Source organism: Centropristis striata, chromosome 9, assembly GCF_030273125.1.
Source record: "Centropristis striata isolate RG_2023a ecotype Rhode Island chromosome 9, C.striata_1.0, whole genome shotgun sequence".
NCBI classification, from domain to species: Eukaryota; Metazoa; Chordata; class Actinopteri; order Perciformes; family Serranidae; genus Centropristis; species Centropristis striata.
Window position 1 is genome coordinate 30,234,997 of NC_081525.1, and position 27,108 is coordinate 30,262,104.

Consider the following 27,108-nt stretch of genomic DNA (forward strand, 5'->3'; position numbering starts at 1 on the left):
TTGACAAGTCATTTAATTCAGTAGTTGGTCTCAAAATGCCATTTTTCTTTTAGCAGGGAAGAAAATAGTGATAAAGAGAAGTAAATTCAGTTTTTTTTCCTTAACTTGCATGCCATTTAAATAATGTTCTACTTACTTAATCTCTCTAATTAAACCAAGTCCAAAGATTTTGAATGTAGTGGTTCTTTAACCCAGGCCTCTCCACCACAAGGGGAGCGCCTAATCTTAAAAGCTATAATTGCACTCTTTGAAATGATCTTAATCAAATAAAATGTGCGACGTGAGAGAAAGAAAATGCGTGTTGTGGTTCAAAAGACATAATGCGGTTGTGGTCAGATGGGAACCTCAATGACATTCGACTTTAATTTGCAAACAGTGCAAGTTAAGCAAAAATGTTACTTGTTTTAAACAAAGGTCCAAAACAATTTAGACTCCTCTGCAAATTGAGTAGTGTCAAACCTTGTTGACGACAGTTTCTGAAGTGTTTTCAGAAAAACGACACTATGGTGGACTCCGTAAACCGCTAAACAACAAGTCAAATGGACATTTTCTTGCAAGGTGCGTGAGGCTGAAGGGGTGCAGGGTCTGGTTTAGTCAGCCAGTCCAGGCCACACACACACACGTAAACACACCCGAGCTCATACCTATCGTTGACAGGCTTTGACCCTCGTAATCTGCTAGGCCGGAAAGCCTGGTAGAAAGCAGTGGACGGGTTCCTGCATTTTAATGGGGGAGGAAACAGAGACAAGAGAAACATGAGTAAAGGAAGTGAAACATGTACGCTGGGAGAGAGAGAGACGTGCTCTGAGAGGAAAAGAGATTGTGAATGAGAGTAGAGGATCCAGAACCACACCGAGAGGTCAGAGGAAATGATGAAATGATCCAGATTGCCCAGCTTTTTGTTGAAATGACATAATGAAAGAAGACAAGCGCATTATGAGCTTATTTATCCAAGTCCTTAAACCTTAATTGTACAACTGTCTAGTTGTATACCAGCCACTTTAAAATTAAAGCTGTATCAGTTCCTTACCTCTTTTAATTCATGGCCGTTTGAAATAATATCCATATAAAATCAAATTATAACTTTTACATTTCAGTGCTAAACCAACATCTGGTTTTATTAAATGGTTGGCTGCAAGATGTGACAATAACATCTGTGTGACTCATCCAGAGTTTAGAGAATTACTTCTAGCAGATTCTTCAAAAATATTAAAATAATAATGATACTGGACCAAGAAAAAAATAAGCCTACAGAGATTGTCAGCTTTGTAGCGGTGACATTGAAGTCATGCAGCTGTGTAGGTGATAATATTATTCATGTGATCTTAAGACTAATAAAATGATGCTCCAAGTTTTTTGCATGAATGTTTGTTTGTTTGTTTGTTTGTTTTAGGTAGATGTGAAACTAATATATTTTACTCTACAACACATTTTTTTAATTATTGGATATTGTGCGATACTGTTTTTCATTTTTAGTAAACAGTGTCAAAAGGTCATGGATGATCCAGACAGGGGGTAAAATTTTCCTGTCAGCCATTAACATTCATGACTTTACTACTACTTTCACTGTGACTCTACAACTTCTCCACACTGTTCTGTGGAATAGAAAGTGAACTCCAAACAGGGACAGTTTTCCTGAGGCGAGATTAAATTACAAACCACATTAAATGTTCATCAGCATTAAAGTAATTGCTAGCACACAATGTTGATGATATAATTTGGCAACAAATCTCAGTCCTGGATTCGTTTTAAAACCAATCTAATAAGCCTGAATACAAAAATACAGACAAATGTATTTAAGTGAAAGTGTTTGTATCGTATTAGATTATTGATAACATTTCCTCTTCTTTTGGTGACTGCCTGAGTATAAGGGCTACACTTTATCTGAAACTTGACTTTCTTTATTTGAATATTTCTTTCCAGTGCAGATTAAACTTTTAATCATTTTAATTCAACTTCAACTACACCTAGGGCAGAAATTTTCAGAAAAACGTAGCTTTCTCAAATTTGATTTGATGGTTTTTACCTCCATTTTATTTATTATTTATATAATGTCTCTAATGTTTATGCCTTGATCTTATGTTTTGGTCTGTTATTATAAAACACTTCTGATCTAGAAAGGCACCAAGTGCTGTCAAACTTTAGTTACTTAAATTTAGTTACTATACAACTATTTTAGAGTGCCTTCAAGTACTATTCATACATTTTCAGCGTGTATGTGCATGTTGAGGTAACAAAAAAAGTTGCTTCACTTGGGACATTTGATCTAAATGTAATGCTTTGATGGACAAATTACATTAAAGTCAAAGCTTCAAACTAAACTAAAAAAGTTAAAGTATTTCAAACCATAACAACTTTCAGGTGACACCAAAAGCCACAAACAAAAAACAGGGAAAACAAGCTTAGATATCATGTCACAGCTTAAGAATTGGATAAGTGCATGCTCCTGCTGGGTTCAAGTTCATGTCAGTTGCCTTTCTGTCTGCACCCTAACTGTAAAACTTTGTATGAGAGGCTTGTCCGACAATAAGAGCAGGGGTGGTCTGCAAAATCGTAAAGTTGACAGTTTCCTTATATACGAGACCCTGGAGGACCAAAAAAACAAAAGTAGGCGGGAGAAAGGAATTCATTTACGAAACTAGAAAAACGGGGTTAACCATCCAGTACTGCATCTGTGAATGTCAGAGGTGATTTACAGCTGAGTTTCCATATCTGAGCCTGTGACAGATTTATCTGCGACACACCCCACAAGCAGCAGCTCAAGACCTTCGAGTTTCCTCATGCACTGGTGAAGTATTTAGACACTGCTGCAAGTTTAAAGAGCCCACAAACAACATAGTTCAACACAGCAACTGGCTCTCTGAACGAGCCAAAATACCTGGTTTTATTGGGACAGGGGGGAGCACTGTGTATGCATGACAAGTTTATCAGGCAGAGAGGAGACAAGCAGAGGTATCTGAAGAGAAGTTGAAAGCAAAGCAGTATTCACGATTATAAAAGTGGAGAAAGGGGAAAGTAGAAAGATAGGGAGGTGTGGCATGTCCCATCACCTGAACACCCTTCAGCAACCTCACCCTCTGCAGCAGGAATTGTAGGACTGAAGTTGCGTTAGACAGTGCTTTATGCAGTGATGCAGTAAACAGTACTGTAAAGGCCATGTTAAAGTCCCACCACATGTTTATTTGGTATTTGTCTATATAAAGTTTACCATGCATAGGCCAGTGTAGAATAGACACCCAGGTATTACGACTGACTACTGAGTGAGTAGGCATCACTTCATTTTAACAGATTACAAGACAAACACACTGTCTACAGCAGCAACACAACAAAAGCAAAACAGCAGCAATAGCAGTTCTTTGCAAGTGTCTACACTACAGTCACAGTACAATATAGCCAAAATGTTCTACCCTGATATACATTTACATACATTACATGTTATTTCTCAATAACAATAAATGTCACTCACTAACAGTCAGGTGTCAGGAAAGCTCTGTACAATAACCCTGACCTCAATGCATCTTTGCAATGCACTGTTTTTTTAATGTACATACACACACAAATATTACTTAGATATCCACAATTTGCACTACATCACACTAGGGCTGGGCGATATAATATATATATATATATATATATATATATATATCGATATAAAAAATGTATTGATGTATTTTTAAATGTGATATGGAATTAGACCATTGATATATATTGATATAGTTTTTATAATGTTTGATATAGTTTTTATAATGTTTTTATTTCTTTATATATAAATGCTGCCTTTACTAGGGTTTGTCATATTTAGTTCTTTTGTAAAGTTTGTTATTCTTTTCTCATATGAATATATTTATTTCAGAAAAAGATTGGCCTATTTTATTTCATAGGCTATTTTTATTTAAGATATTTTTATTTAAATGTGCACTTTATGGAGCTTTGATTTTTTCTTTTTTTTTTTAAAAGGTACTCCTGTTATACAGTATTTATGTTCATTTAAATAACAATTCAATAAACCTACTTATGACATGTCATATTTGACTTTGACTGAACATTTGCTCTCACTCTACGATAAAGATTTTGGGATATATATTCGTATATCGATATTTAGGCTAAATATATCGGGATATGACTTTTGGTCCATATCGCCCAGCCCTACATCACACCACAGTAAATAGAAAAAAACTAAAGTCAAATTCTATGTTGTACACATACTTTGCCTATAAATCTGATTATAATGGGACACTATAGTATGTTTTCATTCAATAAATAAAGAAATAATCTATATGAAATTCCTGCATGGTAAAGCCTCCATTTGTGTATTCCATATTAGCAAAACAGTGTCTCTACAGTTCGCTCAAATTTCGCTTCTGAAAGGATCAGAGTGTAGAGCGTCGTCCAAATGCCGTTAATATTGTCATGATGCAGTTCGGCTGCTAACTTTGTTTCTATTCTATTTCATCATGATCTTGATAGCCCTAATTTAATAAAAAAAATTTTTTATAAAAGATGCTTATGGTCACAATATTGTGTGTAAAGTATGAGTGAAGGTGAGAAATGTTGCAAGTACATCAGTTCTGTCAGAACGACAGATTGATAAAAATTGAGAACATTTTGAGAACACAAATACTGATTTGGTCCAACAAATGAATACATTAATGGAACACAGACCTGTCACATTTTAAATCAGCAGCGAGGTTTACGATCACCTTGAAGTCATCTTTACATAGCATAGCTCACGTTCTGTCACGTTGCAACTCCAACAAATATGACCTAGTTGAGCAGTTTAAACTTGCAATATAGCTCGAAGCAAATATTTAAGCAACTACAGTCAAATTAGCTCCTCAGTGTGTGAAAGGCTAAAAGGCAGAAAGTTGTTATGGACAATTATAAATGCTGTTTTTGACCTACGGCCCAAAGCAAGATTTGCTGGAAAACGTGACCGGATCTAGCGTGCACCCCTCAGGGATGAACGTATGGATAACAATGTGACAGACCTGTACTTGACTTTACCTTAAGGTGAGTTTCTGTGGGTCAAACTATTTACTGGTTGTTCTTCCTGTTGAGAGAATCCCTGCAGTGACTTTAACTCAGGCCACCGCTTGTTCACTATTTGCTTGACTACAAGGTTTCTGCCAAAAACTTTGTAAGGCGAATGTAAGAAAAGCTAGTCCACCTTAAAGGTCAGGACCTTAAGTGTGCCTGGGCTAACATTATTGCCAACACTGGGGCTAACCACTTTCACTTTAATTAGCAGGTGGCAAGCAAGAGATGTACCATTTTCCACCAACAAATAGCCTTAACACACACACACACACACACACACACACACACACACCTTCTGTCTCTCAATTATAGAACAAACATAACTTACACACTTTGATATTCCTTAAAGAATTTTGCTGTTTGAATAACACAATGTAGTTTAAAAACATCTTAGAGGCCGCTACCCTCAGGCTGGAAATTAGTCAATGTGGGCCCGGCAGGCAACATAGAAACCCTTGCTATATGCAAATCCTTACACTAAATGCAAATCCAAATCCATATAGTGGATCTACAAAGATGTTGGGTGGTTGGCATCACTTCTGATCCCACCTATCAAAGTAACATATTTCTATTTGACTAGATACGTGGTAAAAATGCTCACTTTGCATCTTTGTATTAAGTTGATTAAGTTTCCTCTGAACAAACGATTTTTCAGCGAGAAAATGCAGTATTATTAACAGACGGGTTATAAACATTATGTTTATTCTCTCTTCCTGCCAGTAAATCATTTAAAAACAAACAAAGGCCAGTAAATGCATGTCATAATCAAGCAGAGGGATTTTTCCAAAGCAACTACTCTTTAAAATTTAATAGAATTTGAAGTAACAATCTATTTTTTGTTTGTGACTCATTACTAGCCAGCTTTATGTGTATATTTTAGAGTTGCTTATTCGACAGATTCCACTGAAATGAAAAATTATGATCTTGTGAAAGTGATAAAGGTATTACACTACACATTAAAAACGGCAACTAATAAAATGACCGTTTAAATGAATATGGTATGTAGACTATTACAACATCGCGATGTGTACTAAGTTCTGTTTGCTTTTATCGAGAAGTTTGCATCCCTGCAGCAAAACAAAAACACTATGTGGCTTCGGTGTTCAGGTGTCATTGTGCAGTGAGATATTTTGGATAAAAATAGTGTTAAACAATGAGCTACAGTACCTTGCTCATTGAGCAACCACCTTGCAAGTAGATGCCAAAATGGGTCTCATGTTGTGCGACTTGCCTGAAGCAAAGTCACACACTACACTGTCAGATCTGAGAGACCGATTCCTGGTCTCATGATGTGTGCTTGACAAGGGATTTAGCAGCCAGAACTTCTGTCAATAGAGAAGCTTTGTTCGTGTCACAACTCTTTATCACACATTAAGAGCCTGTCAAGTCAAACATGCAAAACTATTTGCTGCAGTATCCAAGGTTTTGGATATTGCATAATTCTATTGGTGTTGTAAAATGCTTCCAGAACAGATGATGGTCATTAAAAAAGCTAACCTATTACTTTTGACATAACAACAATGACATAACCAATAATAGTTTGATAATGTTCCAACTGTTGCTGTAGAACAGGAACTTATAAAAACAAGCATGTCCATTAAAATCCCTGTACTCTGGCAGGTTAACAATCATGGCACAACACACACACAAGATGAAGAATAGCAGGCTTTTGCAGGTAAACCCCATTCAATCCTTAAGCTGCAGCATGAGCCTCAATGAACACACGCCCCCGCGGGTCACTTGAGGAAAGCTTCTGCTTTCAATGGAACGCACATAAATTACATTTTCTCCCTTTAGAAACAACTGAAAAACAAGTCCATAGAATCAGAAAAAAACACATAAGGACAGGCAGCATGACATGAATAACCAGACAAGTTGTAAACACTGGCTTTTGAACTGCAACTTGTTTTCCTGTAGTTGTTTTTCCTGCAGCCGACGCTTTGATGTTGCTGAACGCACACAGAGTTGAGCAGACTTTAACCCTCCACTACAGTTGGGAGACTAGACAAATAAAATATATATTTTTTTGATTTTTTACTATTTTATTTTTTTTAATTAAATGGTCTGCCTTGGTTGCTTATTTTGAAAAAAAGGTGGATCGTTCTGGATATGCGAGACAGCTCAGCACAGGGATTAAAGCAAAAATGTATTTTTTCAGGCCAAGTCATTTCTCATGCTACCTTTTTACAGAGAAAACTTATCAAATTCAGACTTTAAACACAAGCCGCTTGATTCTACAGTCCTCTACAATTAAAATCATATTTCATCCATACTGATACAATGTTTTCTCTGGAATCCAAACTGACAGAAATCTGTCGTAGCAACAAAAAAAATTTAAGTCCCTGCTCAGAAACAGGCCATCGATAAGCAAGCTGAGCACTAAGAGGCCAGCAGTGGCAGGGACTCTACGGGTAAAACAGCTAATATAGGCAGCATATTTTTACATCCAACTTGATGAATTAAAGTTTGTTTTTTTGTTATTTCTTCACCAAACCAGAGTTGGTGATTATTGGAACAGAGGGAATGCTAACCAAGAGGGTTTTAGATCATTTTTTGTTTGTTTGTCAAGCTGTGAGCTAATAAGGGAATTAAGCAAGTCTTGGTGCAGTAAATCTGTATTTGCTGGTTGGAAAATTTCAACATATCAGCCAACTCGACCCTCCATAAAATGTGACTGTAAGTCTTTTTCTTTGGTTCATGCATTATAAAAGTTTTTCCTTGTTCATATCAAACAAGTAATTTTTTGGCTGAAGCCTGATGCAGGGGGGAGGCTGAATAGACTGAGCTAAAGGATGAGATGTGACCCAGCAGTTGCAGTTCTTCTCATAATGTAGTGATTAGGAGATGCCGTGGGAGAGGGAGGAAGAGGCTCAATGGCAAAGAGGGACGTGACCCTCTGCATGGGGCCAAGCCTGCAGCCATACACGATTCAGGCAAAGTCCCAGCTGTGCAGCTAACCACCACCCTGCCCACTCTCCTATGGGAGGCTACAGCACACAGGGCAGAGAAGAGAGGTTTGCTGGGGTATTTATGACTCAACTTCAAAAACCTCAGTAAATAAGATCACAGCTCAGGCTATAGCAATGTTAAAGGCAGGCTCGAACACTTCAGCAAAGACTAGCAATGATGAAAAGTCAGTGAAATATGAGTGAAATATGTCACACTGATACGAGCATTCTCGTAAGCAGAGGGTGTTAATTTCTGCTCGGGTTACACATAATTGTTACCATGAGTACAGATGAGTCAGTATAATTCAGGATCTGGGGTGGCTCATTCAGCTGGGTGGCAGCTGATAGCATCAGCCTGGAGCTACAAAGCCACCCTATCTGCTCAATTTCACTTAGCGGGGCTCAAGTTCATTGACTCTGCCGGTTAAATAAAGTGTAGAATTGGTTCCTGAAGCGTGACGATGGCCAAGTGAACTTTGCCATATTGGCCCCGAGGTCTTTTTCTGTCTTGGCTTGTTAGCAGCTGTCTAATAACACTGGCCTGTCATTCTCCAGTGACTTTGCCTGGGGTGGAGCAGGAAGGCCAGGCGATTGATTCGTCATACTGCTGATTCCTGGATTTATTTATTTTTTAAATAAATAAAAATAACGGTTTAGCCTAAATAGGAAGTTTATTTTACACCATTTTAAGGCAAGGCATCCAATGTATAACCCCACACGACAATGTATAAGCTTTTTGTGTTTATTTAACTTGGGGTTTGTTACATGTTATCACCATAATGAGTAGACTCCAGCTTGTGGCAGGGCTCTCCTTATATAATTTCCCATCTAAAAAAACCACTGCAGTGTTACCATTCACTTCTTCAGTTTATCACACATGGTCCCAGATTGAGCTATACTTCTAACTATAGAAGTGTTATTACAACTGTTCAATACCATGCACTGGCTTTGATCCAAGGTCTTCCCAGCTGTTGTACTGCTGGTAGCCTGGGCATTCGTATCTCTCTAGATTGACGACTAGCAGATTCCTGTGACAAATTACAAACAACTCCTTTTACATACCGTACACTGGGTGTGTCTTATGAGCATGACACTGACTGCCCTTAGGTAAACTTTCCTACATGTAAAGCTTGCTCTACAACAGGAAGGGTACGGGTCTTTGTAAGTGAGAGTAGTGAGTGAGAGGTTTTGCAGAGAGAGGCTTCAATGCAGAATGTAGCAGAATGTTATCATGTTTACGTCATTTTTATGTTCATATTCTCTTTTAAGTCATGTTAAAACTTGATTTGCACAGATTTAAGTATTTCTTAGTCATGAAAAATTAAGTTAAATCTTTTGTTGATTACCAAAACTAAAAATATGAAAAATTAATTGGGAAAAGGATAGATCATGCATGCAATGTTTTACTTACTACTATATGCATACAGTATGTTCTTCTATATATTGAAATTTCAAGTGGCCTGAGAGAAAATTAGACTTCTGCACCTCATCTTGGCTGTTTTTATCGCTTTAGAATATCTAGCCCCCAATAGGGGACTTTGGCCAATCACAAGTCTTCAGATTGTAAAAGCCTGACTCAATGATGGAAAATCCTGCAGAAAGAGTGACTAGTCCTGCTTTGGCAACAACTACCTACAGTGCAAAGCAGGCCCAAAAAAGGAAGACAGACTTATCATAGTCTAAAAGAGATTCTGACAATAAACGCAATGAAACACATGAGTAACTTGAAGCATTTCAGAGATGGAGAGAAAACAGTTTAGTCTTCTGCTAAACATGTTCACTGCAGCAGCTAATTCAATGTACTGTTTTTTTATAGATGCATATTATTTTTTTAAAAAGCATTTGTTTTTTTACTCCACAAGGTTTTAAGTGCACCTCTCCAGTTAACATATGACGTAACTTTTCACTTGTGTACCTGTTGCCACGGTTGTGCGTTACAGAATGATGTGAGTGAAATATCTTAACATGTTAAAGTTAGAGGCTGGCTCAGATGAGAAGTACAAAGGCATGAGAGTGTGAAAGTTCAGAATGAACCAGTCATCACACCTCACTGTGGTGCTAACCAGGAGGTCAACATGCCTGATGATGGTCAGCTGCTTCTCATAAGGCTAAAAAAAGGCAGACAGTGTCGCTGAATATCATGATGACAATGTGACTTTTTATAGACTTCAGCCATGTTGATGAAGAAAAAACAGTCTGATTAACAGCAGCAACAACTTCAACAAAGAGTAATGAAAAGTATGATCATTTCTCAAGTGGTAATAATCACATAATAACAGAGATGTATTTGTTGGAAGCTAAGAGATAAATAATATTAACCGGATGGTTTCTCAACAGGTACTAGACAAATCTAACCAGATTCTGAGATAAGCTAAGGTGACATCTGTTTGGCGCCGCCGTTTCAAGTGAGCGAATAAACTGTTATCGGTCTCCCCAGCCACAATGAGTCACGTCCGTTTCCTTGCAAAACCTGCTCACTGTAAGACACTGCAAGAGCTGGAGGGCAGAGAGTAGTTCACTGCCGACGAGAGGAGACACTCGAGACGAGGTTGACTCGAGAAAAAGAAGAGGAAGAAGACAACAGAGGAAGCGTTTGACAGAATATGAAAGCGGACATCAAAGCCACGCAGGAAGTCCTTGCAAAACTTGCGTCTTTCTCAGCTGAAGACAGTAAAAAAAAGCGGCAGAAAAAATAGCACTGCCTGGATGGTTGATTCAACTTGCATGACCTTAATTGGCCTTCAGAGCAGGTTGTACTCATATCGACCTACTTGTTGAAAAAAAAACCCCTTGAGAGTAAATCCACTGCTGAGCCCACAAAATCTGACAAGTTTCATAGATTTTTTGACTATAAATCTAAAGGAACAAAGATATTGACACCAAATATGTTATCAAATCATTGCTTAAGTCTTTTTTCAAGTAAAAATGCCCAACAATCCATAATTCCAGCTCTTCAATTGTGAGAATTTGCTATATTGTTTTGTCATAGGATAGTCAAGACAAAAAACAACAACTATTGTATGCTTCTCCTTTGAGATAGAAATCTCTCACAATTTTACAGAACAAACAATCCGCTATCTTATTTACAATTTGCTGCTCAATCTGGTTAATAATTCTTCAATAATCAAATTCAAGGGATCCTTATGAAAAATGTTATCTCCGCCAAGGAGGTGATTTTTTTTTGTTTGCTATGTTTGTTGTCAGTAGGATTTCTGAAAAACTATTAACGAGATGTGCATGAAACTTAGTGTAGGGGTGAAGTATTGGCCAAGAAAGAAACCATTAAATCTTTGAGCTGATCTGAAATGTGGGGGCGGATAGACAATAAGGTTTCCCATTAATTACCTAGACTCTGGCAGCCCGCCAGACTCTAATCTGTCTGGCCAGAGTCTTGTGTGCCGCACTTACATCACATTTGAAAGCTACTGAAAGTATATTTAAACTATTCATAATATAAAGTTATTTTGCATTGTGTGAGTGTCATCCGTCAGTCAGTCAAAACTCCCACCTTCACCCCCACCCCTCTGTCCTCATCCGAATCATGTGCGCGCATTGACACAGTTACACGCACACTGAATTGACCGAGCTGCCCACCTCACTTCTCCGTTTCAAAACCAGCAGGATAGAGAAACGTGAGCCGCGCTAAATGCTATCAACCTGTCCGTGCCGGTCAGAGGTCCAAACACACTGTTGCATATGCTGTTTGGAAGCCGCAAGCTAACATTAGCTAACATTTAAAGTTGTTTTAATCACAAAAAGCTAAACTGCCTGTTGTTAAAACCATGTAGCTTTCAAAATAAGTTTACAGAATCCACCACTTTCAAGAAGAGTCAAAATAAAATGCCTTAAATAAAACATCAAAGAACCCCTATTCTTCATTGAAATAATTCTTAAAATATGCAATCATTAAAATCAGTGTATATGATGGAATAGTGGCATCAGAATGTGTGAGAGGCCACCAAATTTGGGCTTTCATGGAAAACAAAAAAGTTTCTGTGAACTTAAATACCCACCAACAACCCCTTAGGAAGAAGTTTTGGATGGACTGGGGGAAATGCAGGCAGTGAATGGTAAAAAAAAAAAAAAAAAAAGAAGAAGAAAAAACTCCCAGACCCTGGAGACGCCGAGAAGAAGCCAAACATGAGCACCCCCTTACATCTCTTATTCACTTTTTTTTTCAAACTTGGAGCCTCTCTTCAACTCTCTCAGCCAATCTCACTGTGCCTCTCTCACACACACACACACACACACACACACACACACACACACACACACACACACACACACACACACACACACACACACACACACACACACACACACACACACACACACACACACACACACACACACACACACACACACACACACACACACACACACACACACACACACACACACACACAGTGAAGCACCAGTGAACCAGATCAGTAGACGACACCCATTGAAAGCAGGCGAGAGCACAGAGAGAGGATGGATGACTCAAATGCAGCTGCCTGCCATGCTTTCCACACATCCTCATTACTCACTATTCAGTCATGTCGGGCTCTGGGGGGCCCGAGGCACTGAAACCCTGTTGTTCAGCTCTTACTCTAGGAGACTAAAAGGCTGAAACACACAGGTCCAGCAACTGGTTAACTTATTTAGAGCTAAAAGACATTTATATCCCACAGACTTCCAGTCAAATCTTCTCCCCCATGCCTTGAGACTAAGCTCTGATCTGCGGTCAGCTTTAAAAAGCCTCCCTGTACAAAAAGGCATTGTGCGGAGAACTGCTGAATCACCTAACCACTTCATTCACCCCAATTGATTTGCATTTTCTTCCTTCTTCCCCTTCCCTATTGTGTTTTATTTGCTCTGAAATATACTTTCACCCCTGCCCTTTGAGATTTTATTATTGCTCATCATTAGCATTAGACAAACTCTGAGATGAGGCCAGTTCTGCTCAGTAGCTGTTTTCTCTCTTTCACTTCCTGAAATTTTGTATCAGAATATCTGACTTTACTGTAAACGAACTGGGTAAGAGACAACCAAATCGGAAACGCTTGAGGTGACTTCTAAAGAAACTCTGAAGCACCCTTCTTGTTTCCTAAAATGTCTTTTTTCCAGAAAGGTTAAACAGATTTTAGTCCTTTTAAATATCCCCCTGCATGGTATTCTCTATGCTGCAGTGTTAGGTCAGCAGCAACAGCAGCACCCATATGTCAATGTCACAAGAAGCAGCCAGAGCGAGCTTGCTGGAGAAAGAGCTGCAGGCTACAGGTGCCATGTTTGGGGGAACTTTAACACTTTCATGCTGGTTTTGTAGTGTGAAAACCACTTGCATCACGGTTTTTCTTCAGGATGAATTTCAGATTACTTGGGTTTTTTTGTAGCCAACAGCTTAAAACATATTCATATGACTATCATGCGGCAGGATAGCAGCAAACCTTACATCTGAGAAGCTAGGACAGGGGAATATTTGATGTATTTGCTTAAAAAGTGACATAAAAAATAAACCAATTCTAACTTTTTAAATCAACTAATCAAACTGGTTCAACAAAGACAGACTTTGACGATGGCTTGGATAAAACTAAGACCGATTCAGAAAGACCATCTCATCCGCTGCTCAAAGCTGTCTACTTCTTGACTATCAGTAAGATAAGTAAGACCAATTTGACATGAATTCTGGGTAAATGAAAAAAAATTCGAACCCAAAAAAAAATTGCGGATGAACTGTGACAAACCATTCCCTTTCATTCACTTCAGCAGAACTGAGATGTTGTGGCTCAGGGTAGTTCTCTTGGACAAGGACAATAATCTTCATTGCTGTATGTTTCAAACAGGTAACTGCATTCTTTAAAAACCTTTTCAAACATTGTGAGCCCATCCCAAATCTTGAGCCATATCTTCACAGATTTTAATCATGGAAACAAAGCTCTTAGTCCTGAGGACAACCTGGCTAACTATTTAGAATTGCAGGTGAAAGGACAATTATGTATTTTAGATTTGGGGGTGAACTGTCCCTTTAACACCTGAAGTTACGACAGAGTGGAACATTACACAATCCATCAGCTCAACGTCGCCCACCCTTCTCCATGTACAAAGTACAGAGTGGCAACAAGGACAAATGAGTTGGTGCATACTTAACATGCTGCAACCACTCTAAAGAGGGGTCTAACCTGTTCTGTGCTGAGACCTTTTTGGAAAAGACAACAAACACCAACAGTTTGCACACTGTCCTCATTCCTGGAACAGCCTGCAACATACTCTGCGGTTGATTCAGTGGCCTTGCTTCCAGCACAAACTGAGTTAGTTATGGTAGGCCGCCAGGAGCATGGTTGTTTACTTGCTTTGGCAGGTCCACTCTAATTGGAAGTGATCCCCTGACCACATCGTGCTGAGATAACAGGGTGGGTCCTGCTATGCTAACTTATTCAACCACTTTGCCTCACACTGTTGGCCTCTTCAGATCTTTGAAAATGCTTAAAAACTATAACAAACTTGACATATTTTGAAATCAAACACAATTCAATGTACCATCACAAAATGAGAACATTGTTTTTGCTCCAACTCTGCACAGGAGAGGAGCAAAATTAGATAAAAACTATCAGTAAGCACCAAAAGGCTAGCTTCAGGGGACACATTGGTCGGTTAATGCATCTAACAAATTGCTGATAACTTTCAACCCGATTACAAAACAAAGAGAGCTTTGATTCTGAAACGAGGTGTCTCCCTTGATTAATTAAACTGGAAAAGACAATGATGTGAATGGGAAGTGAAAAATTGCATCAGCACTTTAGAAGCTGAGAGGGAGAGTGTTAACAGCTCAGCTAGGGATTGACAAAAAACAAGAGTCAGAGAGACAGAACAGACACATAAGGGGGAGACAGACAGGAGGCAGGGCCAGTGGTCCAGCCCAAAAACAGAGCTGGTGCAGACCCGTACGCTCAGCCCGGGGCGTCCCACAATCACAGCCATTCAGGGCTCCTGGAATGTGTCCCCTGGAAGTTCAGGCAGGTCAGCTATCTGTGGAAAATAAACTGCTCCCTTGTTTCCAGGCACTGCGGCAACCAAACTACAACCCCCAACACACACACAAACACACGTCCCATCTAGAACCTGACGCCCCATCCCACCCTGTCCTCACTCCCTGCCCCTTTGTGTTAAACTGTTAAACTGCCAAGAAGTAAAATGGACGGATGCGCAACAGTACAAGTACGAAACACGTGGATATTCAGACTAACGATCAATGGAGGTAGGCTCATCTACAATAAAATAAACCCTCTGAACCTCAAACACTTTAACAGTGTTTTGTGCTCCTGTCACATTATACTCACTGTGGCCTCATTTCTAAGTCCTTCACCTCTATGAAATCAGCACAATCATGGCTAGAAGAATTTCTTTAGTAATTTATTTTACTAAAACTGGAATTCAATAGAATATCTCTCTATAAATAAAAAGTTTTTCAACTGCTCACAAGTGTAACCAATATTGGAAAAACAAATGGGGGCTCCACATGCTACACATATTGATCTATTTACATTTTTTTTCCGCCTCTTTACCTTGTGTTCACTCCTCTCTGCTCTGTGTAAACAGCCTGCAGTTCTGACACAGTTTTGAGTTTCACTAAATTTTGGTCTCAGCAGATTCATCCGGTGCAGGGAGAATTCCTGTTAAATTCAAATTAGTTATTTTGGGCAAAATGTAGACTACAATGATTTTGATGAAATAGAATAATTTTTAAACTTCGATTTGCTTATTTTAGCCAAAGACAGTCAGAAAGTTGAAACTTCAATGCTAATGTTTATAGTTTTGGGTTATAAATAGTGGGATTTTAGAAGAAGCTTTTTAAAAGAAAACATGCTTTCCAACAAGAGTGTTAAATTGTTTCTAAGTCTGAAATGTCAGTCAATAAAAACACCTTTGCTGTCACTCTGGCCATGCAAAACAAGGGCCTTCAAGTTCAGCAATGAGGATTAAAACTCTACTAATCTCTGAACCATTTAACACTTATACCTGTCCAACTGAACAAAACAACTGAACAGTTGCTTTCAAAACTGCAGCAGCCCACAGCACTCATAATTTCCACCAAGCTGAACTCACACTCACTTTGCAGCTGACCTTTCAGAAAGCTTCCAAACAGATTGCAACTTTATGTGACATTCAATGTGTGTGAGGAGAAATTAATCTTGTGGGTATTTGACTTTCCACGATTGCACCGTGACATCATATGTCAGCTATCAAGTCAAGGAGGTTTGCACATTTCGCAGCTGGCTTACTTCTCCTTTGTAGTCTTTTGATCTGGCTGAAACAAACCTGAATGTATAATTTGTGACTAGGTGGTGGTAGCTTTGAATCCCCATGCTGACCAGAACAATAACCTTCACCCAGACTTTTTTTTTTATTTAATTCTGACACAACAGCAAACTGTGGCTGAACTGTGTTGCCCCTTTAGAGTGAATGTGTTTGAATGTTTCCACCTACCTTCTAATCACCTATGGAAGATATTCACTTGCTACAAAATAACTACCATTTATAGCTCTGGAAAAAAGTCAAACAGTTTTCCGGCAAGACTGAGACACTGGAACCGCCTCAAGGAAAACAGCAGCCAAAAGTTTCAGTGAGAGGGAAGGAGGGTGATGTGTGTGCAGGCCTCGAGCACACATTTCAGATAGCAGAGGAAAAGTTCAATGAAAGCAAGACAGTAGCATGTAAAGGTATGGCGGCAAAAGAGGGTTTCTTACCACCATACAAATGAATCCAGGAAAAGATAAATAACTGGGATGTAAAAAGACAATAATCAGCAATTATATATTATTCGTTCTAATTATAACTTTGATTAATCAATTTGATTCCAGCTCAGTTAGTGTGCCCCTCCTCTGGGTAGAATTTAAAGATATGCAGCAAATTGTACATCAGAATTAACTTCAGACTGCATTTCTCTCCACTTTCTGAAACCGATGCTCTTTAGCTTGGGAAATGTGATCAATGCTGAATTAATTGAGGAGCTGGTCTTTCCTGGGAAAAGTAATTGAGTTAAAGGCCAAGTGCTCCCATCGTAGGAAACCAATTTGTCCCAGGGGCAGCTTCGTCACTTTATTTGGCAGAGCTGCAGCGTGCTGAGCAGAGATGCTAACCATTTCCAAGATGAGGGGAAATCATTTTAATCTCACGACTCCACACCCACAATGCTTTGTTCCACTTTTGTGATGGACTCTAACTCAAAACAGAACAAAACAATGAAACCTGGAACAGATTCCTCGACAAGGCTGAGTTAGGTTGTGCACAGAACAATGCACCTCTGACAAGAGTTTGAAAATCTGTGTCGCGTTATATTGGGGTGTGTTCCTTGAAATATGTTTTTTTTTTTTGGTCCTCTCTGAGATTTTACAAGAAGTTGAGTTAACAAGGCGTTTTAATTACAACTGATGATAGTTAAAATCATGCCTATGACTGCCAACTTCCCTTAGGGCCCCAAAAACTCTTAACTCTTATATAAGTTTTGGGGTTAACCAAAACTAACAATATGTGGGCATACATCTGCATGTATGCAGCATGCAGAATCTATTTAGAAAAAAATGGATGATATAAAGTGAATGGGGCTTACCCAGTCTCAATATAAAAGTTTTGTACTTTCCATTTATAGATTAAAAATAACATTCAAGGTCTTGTGAGAAATAGATAAAAGGTCAACAACTTGAATCCCTTAGTTCCTCTTGTTCACTGTCCAAGAGTGTTGGGTTATAGTTATCAGGCGTGCTGATGCACAAGCAAAGTTCCAAAGCACTTTTCTTACAAAGTGTGGCTGATTCACATCTGGCTATGTAGCAACTTCAGGGAAATTATGTTTTGAAATGATGGATAAGTTAGTCTCACATGTATGCAGACTTACCGACTGGACTCAGGATGTGGAAATGAAATATAATTTAAACGGCGTAAAATGTTAAACTATAATTATAGCATCCCTGTGTGGGAAGCTCTTTCAAAACGCTTTCTTTTTTTAAGCCTGTCACAAGTGTGAAGTTTCAAGTATCTAGAATTTAAAATGTCATTAAAAAAAATGAGGAAGTGTGCAGAGAAGAAGTAGAACAAGAAAGAGCTCAAACCCTGAACAGGTCAGCAACAAGTCAACACTTCGTTAAGCTGATGTGTCAACATGGACATGGAAAGGCCTTACAAAGACTCGTCTTGAGAGCCAGAACAGAAGGCAGACATCGTCCTGCTGATTCAGTCTGACCATGTCAACGCTGCCACACACACTCACACAGGTGGTTTACGTGCCTGCTATCAATGTAACAGGTGTGTGTCTGAGCACCTGTCTGTCTGTCTGTCCTCTACACCTCCCTGACACGTTCTGTCCTGTCCTGCTGCCGCCAGCATCACCATGGCTACACATACAGCCACTGATGTCACTCCTCATTCACACACACACAAACACAGGAATCACAGGAAATGGGCACTGTCTGTTCCTCTCATGAAATCAGGGACAACACACAATGTTTCTGCCCTACGCACACAATCAGCCCATGGGTGATGCTGCTGGGATAAAGTCTCTCGATAAACAATGATTAGCTTCATGAATATCTGAACTATGATTGATAAAAATCGGGCTTCAACCTTCTAAAGCACACACACAAACATCTTCTCCTGTGGCTGTACCCATTCATAAGCACTGAAGAACAGAAGAGAGCACACTAGCAAACACTGAGGTATAAATAAAATAAATACAGGGCAGACGATGCGTGTGTGTGTGTCTGTGTGTGTGTGTGTGTGTGTGTGTGTGTGTGTGTGTGTGTGTATACTCCATCTCTCATCTAGGTCATTCTTGGCTCAAACACCAACTCCTCGCTGTTAATGGCAAAGAGTGGCAACACTTCAGCTCAAGCTGTGTGATGGCCATCCGACAGACCCTAAAAATAGCTACAGTGTGTACATTAGAAGAGTACTGCAGACAAGTGAAGAGACGGTATTTACAAGGTATAAAGTTGTCAGGCTGGGATCGCTGCCCAGGGCAAGTATGCTCACAGTCTCTCCTCCTAGACAGACAGGAGAATAAAAACCCACCGCCTACGTTTGGGGAGTTATTCCCTTCTCAGCTACAAAACACAGCTACTGCGTGTGTTGTAACTTATCCAAGTGCCTGTTAACGCCCCCTAAACCCAAACAGTCTGTATGGTTGAATGGAGGCTTGAGGGAGGGGGCTGTGGGTGTTTAAAGAGGCAAGTTACAATGCAATGATTTGTGGGTTGTCTATTAATGACAGACAGAATATTCCTCTTGTCTCTGTCAGTTTTCATTAGCTTACTACTCTTCTGCCATTAACTTCCCCTCAATTCTTAAAATAAATTTTTGAAAATTAGCTTTTTTGTTTCATTGTTTTTATGTACAACCAATACTTATACTGTACTGTGCCTAATTTTGGCACTGGTGAAGGGAGAGGCGTTCTCCACAGTGTGGTGTATGACCACACTGCAAGAGAATGCAACAGGAATGTTTAATATGAGGGCAAACTTCCAAATACACACTTACTTCATCCAACAGTTTATCAGTGCCACTCCAGGTAAAGACTATCTTTCTTTTTTTTTGCTTATACACTCTGAAACTGAGACCAATACTATAACATTGCAATACTGATTGCTCAGAGCTGGGAAAAAGGCAGTAAACATATAAGGAAGTCACTTCTTGTCTTAAACCCTCTTACCTGTCCTCATCCACATCCATGGTAATATGGATGCCAAACAGGCTGTTGACAGCAGGAGTGGCCAGGTGGAGGCTCTCGCCGATAAAAGGCTTTACACCATCTTTCCCTGGCACCGCAATGGCACCAGGCTGAGGTAGGGCATCAGACTTCTGGCTCCTATCTTCTGCCTGGTTGCTGAAGACGGAGGGAAGGCCTGTTGTTGCTCCTCCGTGGGCTCCTTGGCCAGACGCATGACTGGGCACTCCCGGAGGGGTGTTGGTGGTACTGGGCACTGTGGCAGGAGCATTCTGGACACCACTGTGGGAGGTGGTGGTGGTGACAGAAGGTGCAGAGGCAATGCCTAACCCTCCTGAAGGCTGGCTAACATGCTGCTGTTGGCCACTTCCTGGAAGGACAGGTGTCATGGCTGATGTATTGCCCACCTGCAGCAAGAGGCCCTGGGCTGAGGCGGCTTCTCCACCGGGCCCATGGGCTCCTGGACCAGCAGCGGTGATTAGAGGCGATGGTACCTGGCTGGTTGGAGGCCCCGCAGGGAGGGCAGACATGGGAAGGTTCTGAGTGCTTGAAACAAAGTGCTGCTGACGATAGTCCGACTGGCCAGCGGAGAGGCCAGTAGGATGAGTAGAATAGGCAAACTGCTGGGCCTGCGTGGCAGGAGGCATAATGGGAGACTTCTGGTGCATGGCACCATGGTGCACACCATTGAGGCTGTTAGAGAGGAAGGTCTGGGGAGCAACAGGCTGCACATTGACCTGAGCCTGTTGTGGTGATGCTGTAGTTGTATACCCTGTGGGCTGGAAGGCACTTGCTCCGTTACCTATGTGAGGAGCCAAGCTGTAGCCATGCTGCAGAGGCTCTGATGGGTGGGAGAAGCCACTATCTGTGGTGTTCTCCAAAGCCTGTGCAGAAAAAGCACAGCTAGTGACCACAGAGTTACTGGTGGTCCCGAGCCCACTGTCTATACTGTGATCAAGGGTTACAGCTGGCTTTATACTGTCCACAGTTCGATTAACATTTGAATCTGAATCTCTCTCATAGAACTCAGTGCATGTCCACCTGCCCCGTCTGAAGGGCTCTCCGGTACCATGGTCAAGTTTAATGACCCTGAAACGTGAACTACAGCTGGTGCTCACAGGAGCTGTGTGAGCCACAGTGGCAGCAGGAGCTGTGCTGACTACTGACTGATGGGTGGCTGAGCTTGGAACAATGGATTGTGTTGTAGCTGGCACAGGCACATTTCCTCCTAAATTATGTGGGGTGACACGACCACCAGTGCCTATACTTTTATAAGAGAGCCCCCCGTTGACAGGACCCGTGGCAGGCGGCTGGCCATCTTGAGGCTCTCCCACGTTGTTTAAGGTTTCCTCTGATGAACTCCTCTCACACACCCCGAGGTCGGCCCGAGAAACGTCAAATATCTCCGACGACACATCCTCTGTCCGGGACTCGTCCGGGTCGTCCAGGCTCTCGGTGTCGTCGGTGATGCTGCTGGCCGCCACCTGAGCCTGCGTTACACTCGTGATCTGGAAACAACTTTTCTTCTTCGCCGGCATTTTCGACATGTTGACTATCTGCGTCAAGTCTGTCTGCTCCCGAGTGAAACAAAGTGCTGGACTAATGTCTTGAAAAGTACTTCACAGCTGAAGGGTATGACACAGACACGTACCGTCACAGGACATTTCCATATCGTTCCTCTTCCTCTCTCGTGTCGGAGAAAAGTGTCACAACCGGGGGGCCAGATCCTGCCAAACTCCTGCGGTGTCCGGTCCCAACACACGGGCGACTGCTGCTCCCTCTCCGGCCTCTCCGGTCACCTGCTCGGCCTTTCTTGTGTCCCGGCAGCGGAGTTGCAAACAGGCCCTTGTCAAAGTTGTTGTTCAGCAGCTGCCACCGGTACTTTAGTCTGAGGCGGCCCGGTCTCGCAGCCCACTCTTCTCTCTCTCAGCTAGATATGAATTTCTCGCCGAAGAGCTAAGTTAGCTGATGTTAGCTTGTTTCCTTTACCTCGGTACCAGCATGTGCGACATCATGATGTAAACAAATCCTTTGACTTTCCAAAAAAATAGTATATAGTCCAGCAGTAGGCAGCGCAAACGTCTTAAAGTCGGTGAAGTTTTGCCCCTCGCCGTGTGGACAGCTCACTTTTGGCAGCTGCTACTAGCAGCTAGCTGACAGATAACCAGTGTACCACAGCGGCAGGAAGCTAACGGAGAGCTAACTCCATATATATCTATGGCTAACTGCTGCTGCCGCTCTCTAACCAACCACTCGACAAGATGGCAAGAGCGAGGTGCATCCTGGGTATTGAGGTCAAACTCGTTTTCTGTTATCTAAAAAATATATTTATAAATATACGACGTTTAAAAACTCTTGTTGTATATAGTGCTTATGAAGTTTTTCAGGCTGTCTTAAATTTTTAAACAGCTAACATTAGTTTTACGTGGCTAAAAAAAAAATTGTCGTCATCGTCATTTCCGGTTAACGTCTCACCCGGTAGAAGCAGAGAAGAGCTCGCCAGCAGTGGACAGATGTTAGTTTTTGGGTGATGTCGGGTTTATAATTTAGAGATTATACATTTGGATAACCAAAACAGTTAATGAAGTATACATTTGTTTAAACTGTTGCTTATACTGTAGCCATCTTATGAAACAATGTCTGTTTAAATCGTGTAAATTCGCCTGACAGAGGCAACTGTGCGTTTTTGCATCTTTTCACATATTTTTCCCTTTATCTCTGTTGCGAGATTTCGTTTCTACCCTGGATCAACATTAATTTAATGATATGGGCATCTGAGTCATGACGGGAGTTGTTTCTGAATGAATCACTTATCTCCGGGAAATCTCGGAGCCAGTTGACTTGGCTCAAGAATGATGCAGGAGATACGGATGCAGTCTTTGTGTTCATGTGTGCCTGTTGAATTAGTCACAGAGAAAGTAAAGTGTGTACATTATGAGATTTGTCACTGTGGAGGTCATCAAAATACATGAATAGATATTTATTTTTATTTTATTAACGTATATTTATTTATTTAAATGTTTCTCATTTTCAACAAACACATAAACATTCATTAAACAACTCCCAATAAAACAACGTTATTGAAAAAATAAAAGAAATAATAATTTAAAAAACACTTAATATTAAAAAGAACCATAAACACAATAGATATTAGAGACATGATCATTTGAAATTAAATTAATTAAACTAAATACATATTTATATACACTATATATGTGTTTGTGTGTGTGTGTGTGTGTGTGTGTGTGTGTGTGTGTGTGTGTGTGTGTGTGTGTTGACATTCATTATTTAATCCTTGGTAAATTAATCCCCAAAAGAAATTGCTTTGTAACCGAACCACATAAATCACTAATGGACTAAAACATTTAACTCAATACATAATGGTACAAGAGTTTAATTACTGTTTTTTTTTCTACATAAAGGTAAGTATTGTAAGGAAATGGTAGTGTCTCAGAAACTACAAGGGGTACATATGCACACAGTCTAAAAAAAACAATTTCATATGTAAGGAATTTACTAAATATTGTTCCAAATTTTTTTAACTATCCGGACTTTTTTTTAACGTATATTTATTTAAATGTTTCTCATTTAAAACAAACACATAAACTTTCAATAAACAATTGCTCCCAATAAAAAAACATTATCGTAACAATAAAAGAAATACATTGGTAAAAAAATATATTTAAAAAAACATTTAAGATTAAATAGAAGCACAAACACAATAGATATTGGAGAAATTTATCATTTGAAATTAAATTAATTGAACTAAATATATATTTATACACGGTAGGTAGATAGATAGATAGATAGATAGATAGATAGATAGATAGATAGATAGATAGATAGATAGATAGATAGATAAAGAGAGAGAGAGAGAGAGATTTTCACATTCATTATTTAATCCTTGGTAAATTAATCCCTAAAAGAAATTGCTTTGTTACCAAACCACATAAATCACTGATGAACTAAAATATTTAACTCAAAACATAATGGTAAAAGAGTTTAATTACTGTTTTATTTCTACATAAAGGTAAGTATTATAAGGAAATGGCAGTGTCTCAGAAACTACAAGGGGCACATATGCACACAGTCTAAAAAAAGTCTTTCACATGTAAGGAATTTACTAAATATTGTTCCAATTTTCTGAACTATCCTGACTTTGATAAGTGTGATTTTTTTATGTGATCTAAACATTTCAACCTTGTACAGTTAGATATCCGCCCAAAGTCGTTCTTAACCACTGTAACTAACATGTAATTATACTATAAAGTCATTTAAATATATTAAACAATACTGTATGACTACAAAACTATTTTACTATTTTTTCTGTAATTTTGTTTTAGTACTCTATTTTATAATATTTGTCCTGTCTCCAGTTATATTGCTATATACCAGCACACAAATCGGCTGAAATACATCTGCAACAAAATGTTTATCCAGATTCAGATGACTTTATTGTCCATTACATTGGCATTGATTTTTTTAATTAATTATTATATTAACCAGTAATAACATTACAGAAAATACTGGTTCAGAACAGCTAGTAATATAAACAGAATTTCCAGTACAACATACATGTTTTTTCTGTCTTCTGGTGGATAGTGTTCACATCCAGTCAAGAAAACAGGAAATGCCTCATACATATGGTCCGTGACTACGGTGACCCCTAAGGGTAAAGCACAAAAAAAAACACTCAATCATAAAGAGTAATATACTTTTGTCTATATTTATAGCATTTCATAATGTGGTCATTAGAGATTGATTTACATGACCTTCATATTAAATATTTTGCAAACGTATCCTTAAGAAATAGATATGATCTCCTGTTTCCTCTTAAGTACATCGCTTTATATCTTATTTGACGTGCTGCAAAGACTGAAGCTGGAGGGAAAACTGCACCTTCCTTCAATTGAATTAGTTAAGTTGACCTTTGACCCCTAGTCCTGCTTTGGAAGCATAAAAACAGATTTACCATCACACTATAAATCACACTATAAATGTGTTATCAATTAGTCATATCAAATACCTCTGTAACCACAACACACATTAAAGCAGGACAGAAATATTTACATTTTGCACAGAAATTACATTTGATGTTTGAAATAGAAGTTGAGGAGTGTAATAGAGGTCATCTTCATAACTAGCATGTTGTTAATCAGTATTATGGGGAAGAAATGGTAATATTGAAAGGAAATAAGACACAAACTCTGTTGGTTAAAGGTTTTATTGATAATTAATGATGTGTGTGTCTTGTAGATGTGGAAGCTAGAATGTAGGTTGTGTCTGTTCAGTTCACTTATGTGTCTCTTCTCCAGTGTGTTCAGTCTGAAAGAGTCCCAAGTCATCCCATATAAAGGTTCTGGGGGATACCATTTGGTAATTAGAGTAGGGGATGAATTTATCATCTTTAATTATCAGTACTGAGTATGATTTAACCCTCTGGAGTCCATGATACAACCTGACTTCTTCATGATGTGAAGACATAAAAATGAAGCAACATCGAGTCTTGCCATCAACTTCCCTCTAAATTTCTGGCTTGAAACTCCATGCCAGATTTTTTTTTTTGATGATATTCGGCCAAGTAAAACCGGAGATATTGTCAAATATATTTAGTATAAAAATATTGAACTAGATATTATCCTCATTTTACCTGTTATATGTTATATTTGCAACCTGTGTTCATATTTGCAACATGTACATTTCTGTGTGTGAAACATCATTTTCAAGATCAGATTTTATGTTTTTCTTTGTTTCTTTTGGGTTCAAAATTTTGGTCAAGTAAGTCAAAGTTAAAAATTAATTATCAGGACATATAGGTGAGGTTGCGCTGAAAAAATTGACACCAACATGGCATGGTAAAGATTTTTTAACAGATTTTTTTAACAGACGTAATAGCCCAAGATTTCAGAGGGTTAAGAAATATGGTAAATGTGATGTTAAGTGAGGGCCACATTTGCCGTGTTTCAATTGAAGTGCAAGCAAATTTTGAAGACAAAATTTGAAACGTTGCATCTAAGAAAATGTGAATTAGGGACGTTTCCATCAACTGGTTTAGAGCAAATAAACAAAGCTGCATAACTGTACTTTGATCAGAAAATGGCAGTGTAATGTATTGCTGTAGGCTAATCTGTCAGTAAACAGTAGAAGAAGTAGAGATTGAGAAAGAAAATACAATTGGGTAATTGTTCTTTCATGTCAGCTTGTTTTGACCAGCACAGCGGAAACAGCTGACTAGTCAGGTGAGTCAGGTAAATGTTCACTACGTCAGAACTTATTATGAAAAACCACCTCAAGCAAGCGTAAAAACTTTTACGCACATTTTCAAAAGTTGATGAATGAAACAAGACTAATGCCCCATTTTACACTATGCGCTGCTGCTGTCAGAACCACATGTTCCTGGTCATAAAACCATAATAAACACCTGGTAAATATGCACCTAACCTCTGATTCAAGCCTCCTGCTTTCTAAGTCCAGGCGTTTTGCAAGGTTAATGCCTGTGACGCACCTCTTATCAGGAGATTGAAATGCCTCCTTCACACACTGCCCAGGTGACTTCCCATTGCACACCTTAATTCATACTTTACGACCTCAATGACTCATTTGTGACTTCATCATGTAAGGTGTGAATGATTTGGACTCCTCACCATCAATAACATAGATGAAACATTTTGAATAAGATTCAATAGATAAAAAAGATAAACTTCTTGTTGGACACTAAACTAATATCCTGAGATTACATAAAAGTAACTTGTTTACCTGATTTCACCCCAACTGATTTTATTCCCTGAATAAAGTGGCTCATTAGCAATGAACTGATGACTTGCGGTAATTGCTTCAGTAAAGGACATTACAGACTTGTGCTTGACACAGGACAGTTTGTCACAAGATCACACATGACAAGAAAAAGAAAAACAACTGGGTCATGATGTTGGCCTGTGTTTGAAGTGACGTCAGTTCTGAAGAAGTTGTCTTCGCCCAAATCTGTTGGCAGAGGATTAGCTTCTGATCTGTTTTCTACTGAAATACAGAGGAAAGTTAAACCAAGAAATGATAAGTGATTAGTTCTCTGCAGCCTGGATTCAAGATTTCGCTGTAGGACAACCTAGTGGCCTTAGAGTCAACTTTGTAATCTCACAGTCCAGTTAAAGTTCACTTTGTTGCATCTGTCCCCCCATTTCCTGTCATCTCCCATCCATCATTTATATCATGCATGTTAATATCCAACACCTTCCAACTTCAGGCCCTCCATTGCACTATATAGAACTTCAGTTGTGGACAATGGCATTAAAATGTGAAGGACAAAGTGGTAATATTAGGTTTTCAGACTCAAACCTGTGATCCGTCTGTCTTATCTCTTAAACAAACAGGTCACCTTCTCATTCTGTCTGTCTTTTATTTACTGTAGTTTTATTGCCATTAAAATGT

General features: G+C 39.3%; 1 protein-coding gene across 1 annotated transcript in view; it reads right to left on the reverse strand.

Moving 5' to 3' along the window:
• The window catches only part of tsc22d2 (TSC22 domain family 2), a 40,259-nt gene extending 18,243 nt beyond the window's left edge, over window positions 1-22,016 (reverse strand). The window contains exon 1 of the mRNA XM_059340827.1: window positions 19,669-22,016. Coding sequence (XP_059196810.1) covers window positions 19,669-21,230 — 1,562 coding nt within the window. The 5' untranslated portion in view covers window positions 21,231-22,016. The remainder of the gene's footprint in view (window positions 1-19,668) is intronic.
• Between the last annotated feature and the right edge of the window lie 5,092 nt (window positions 22,017-27,108).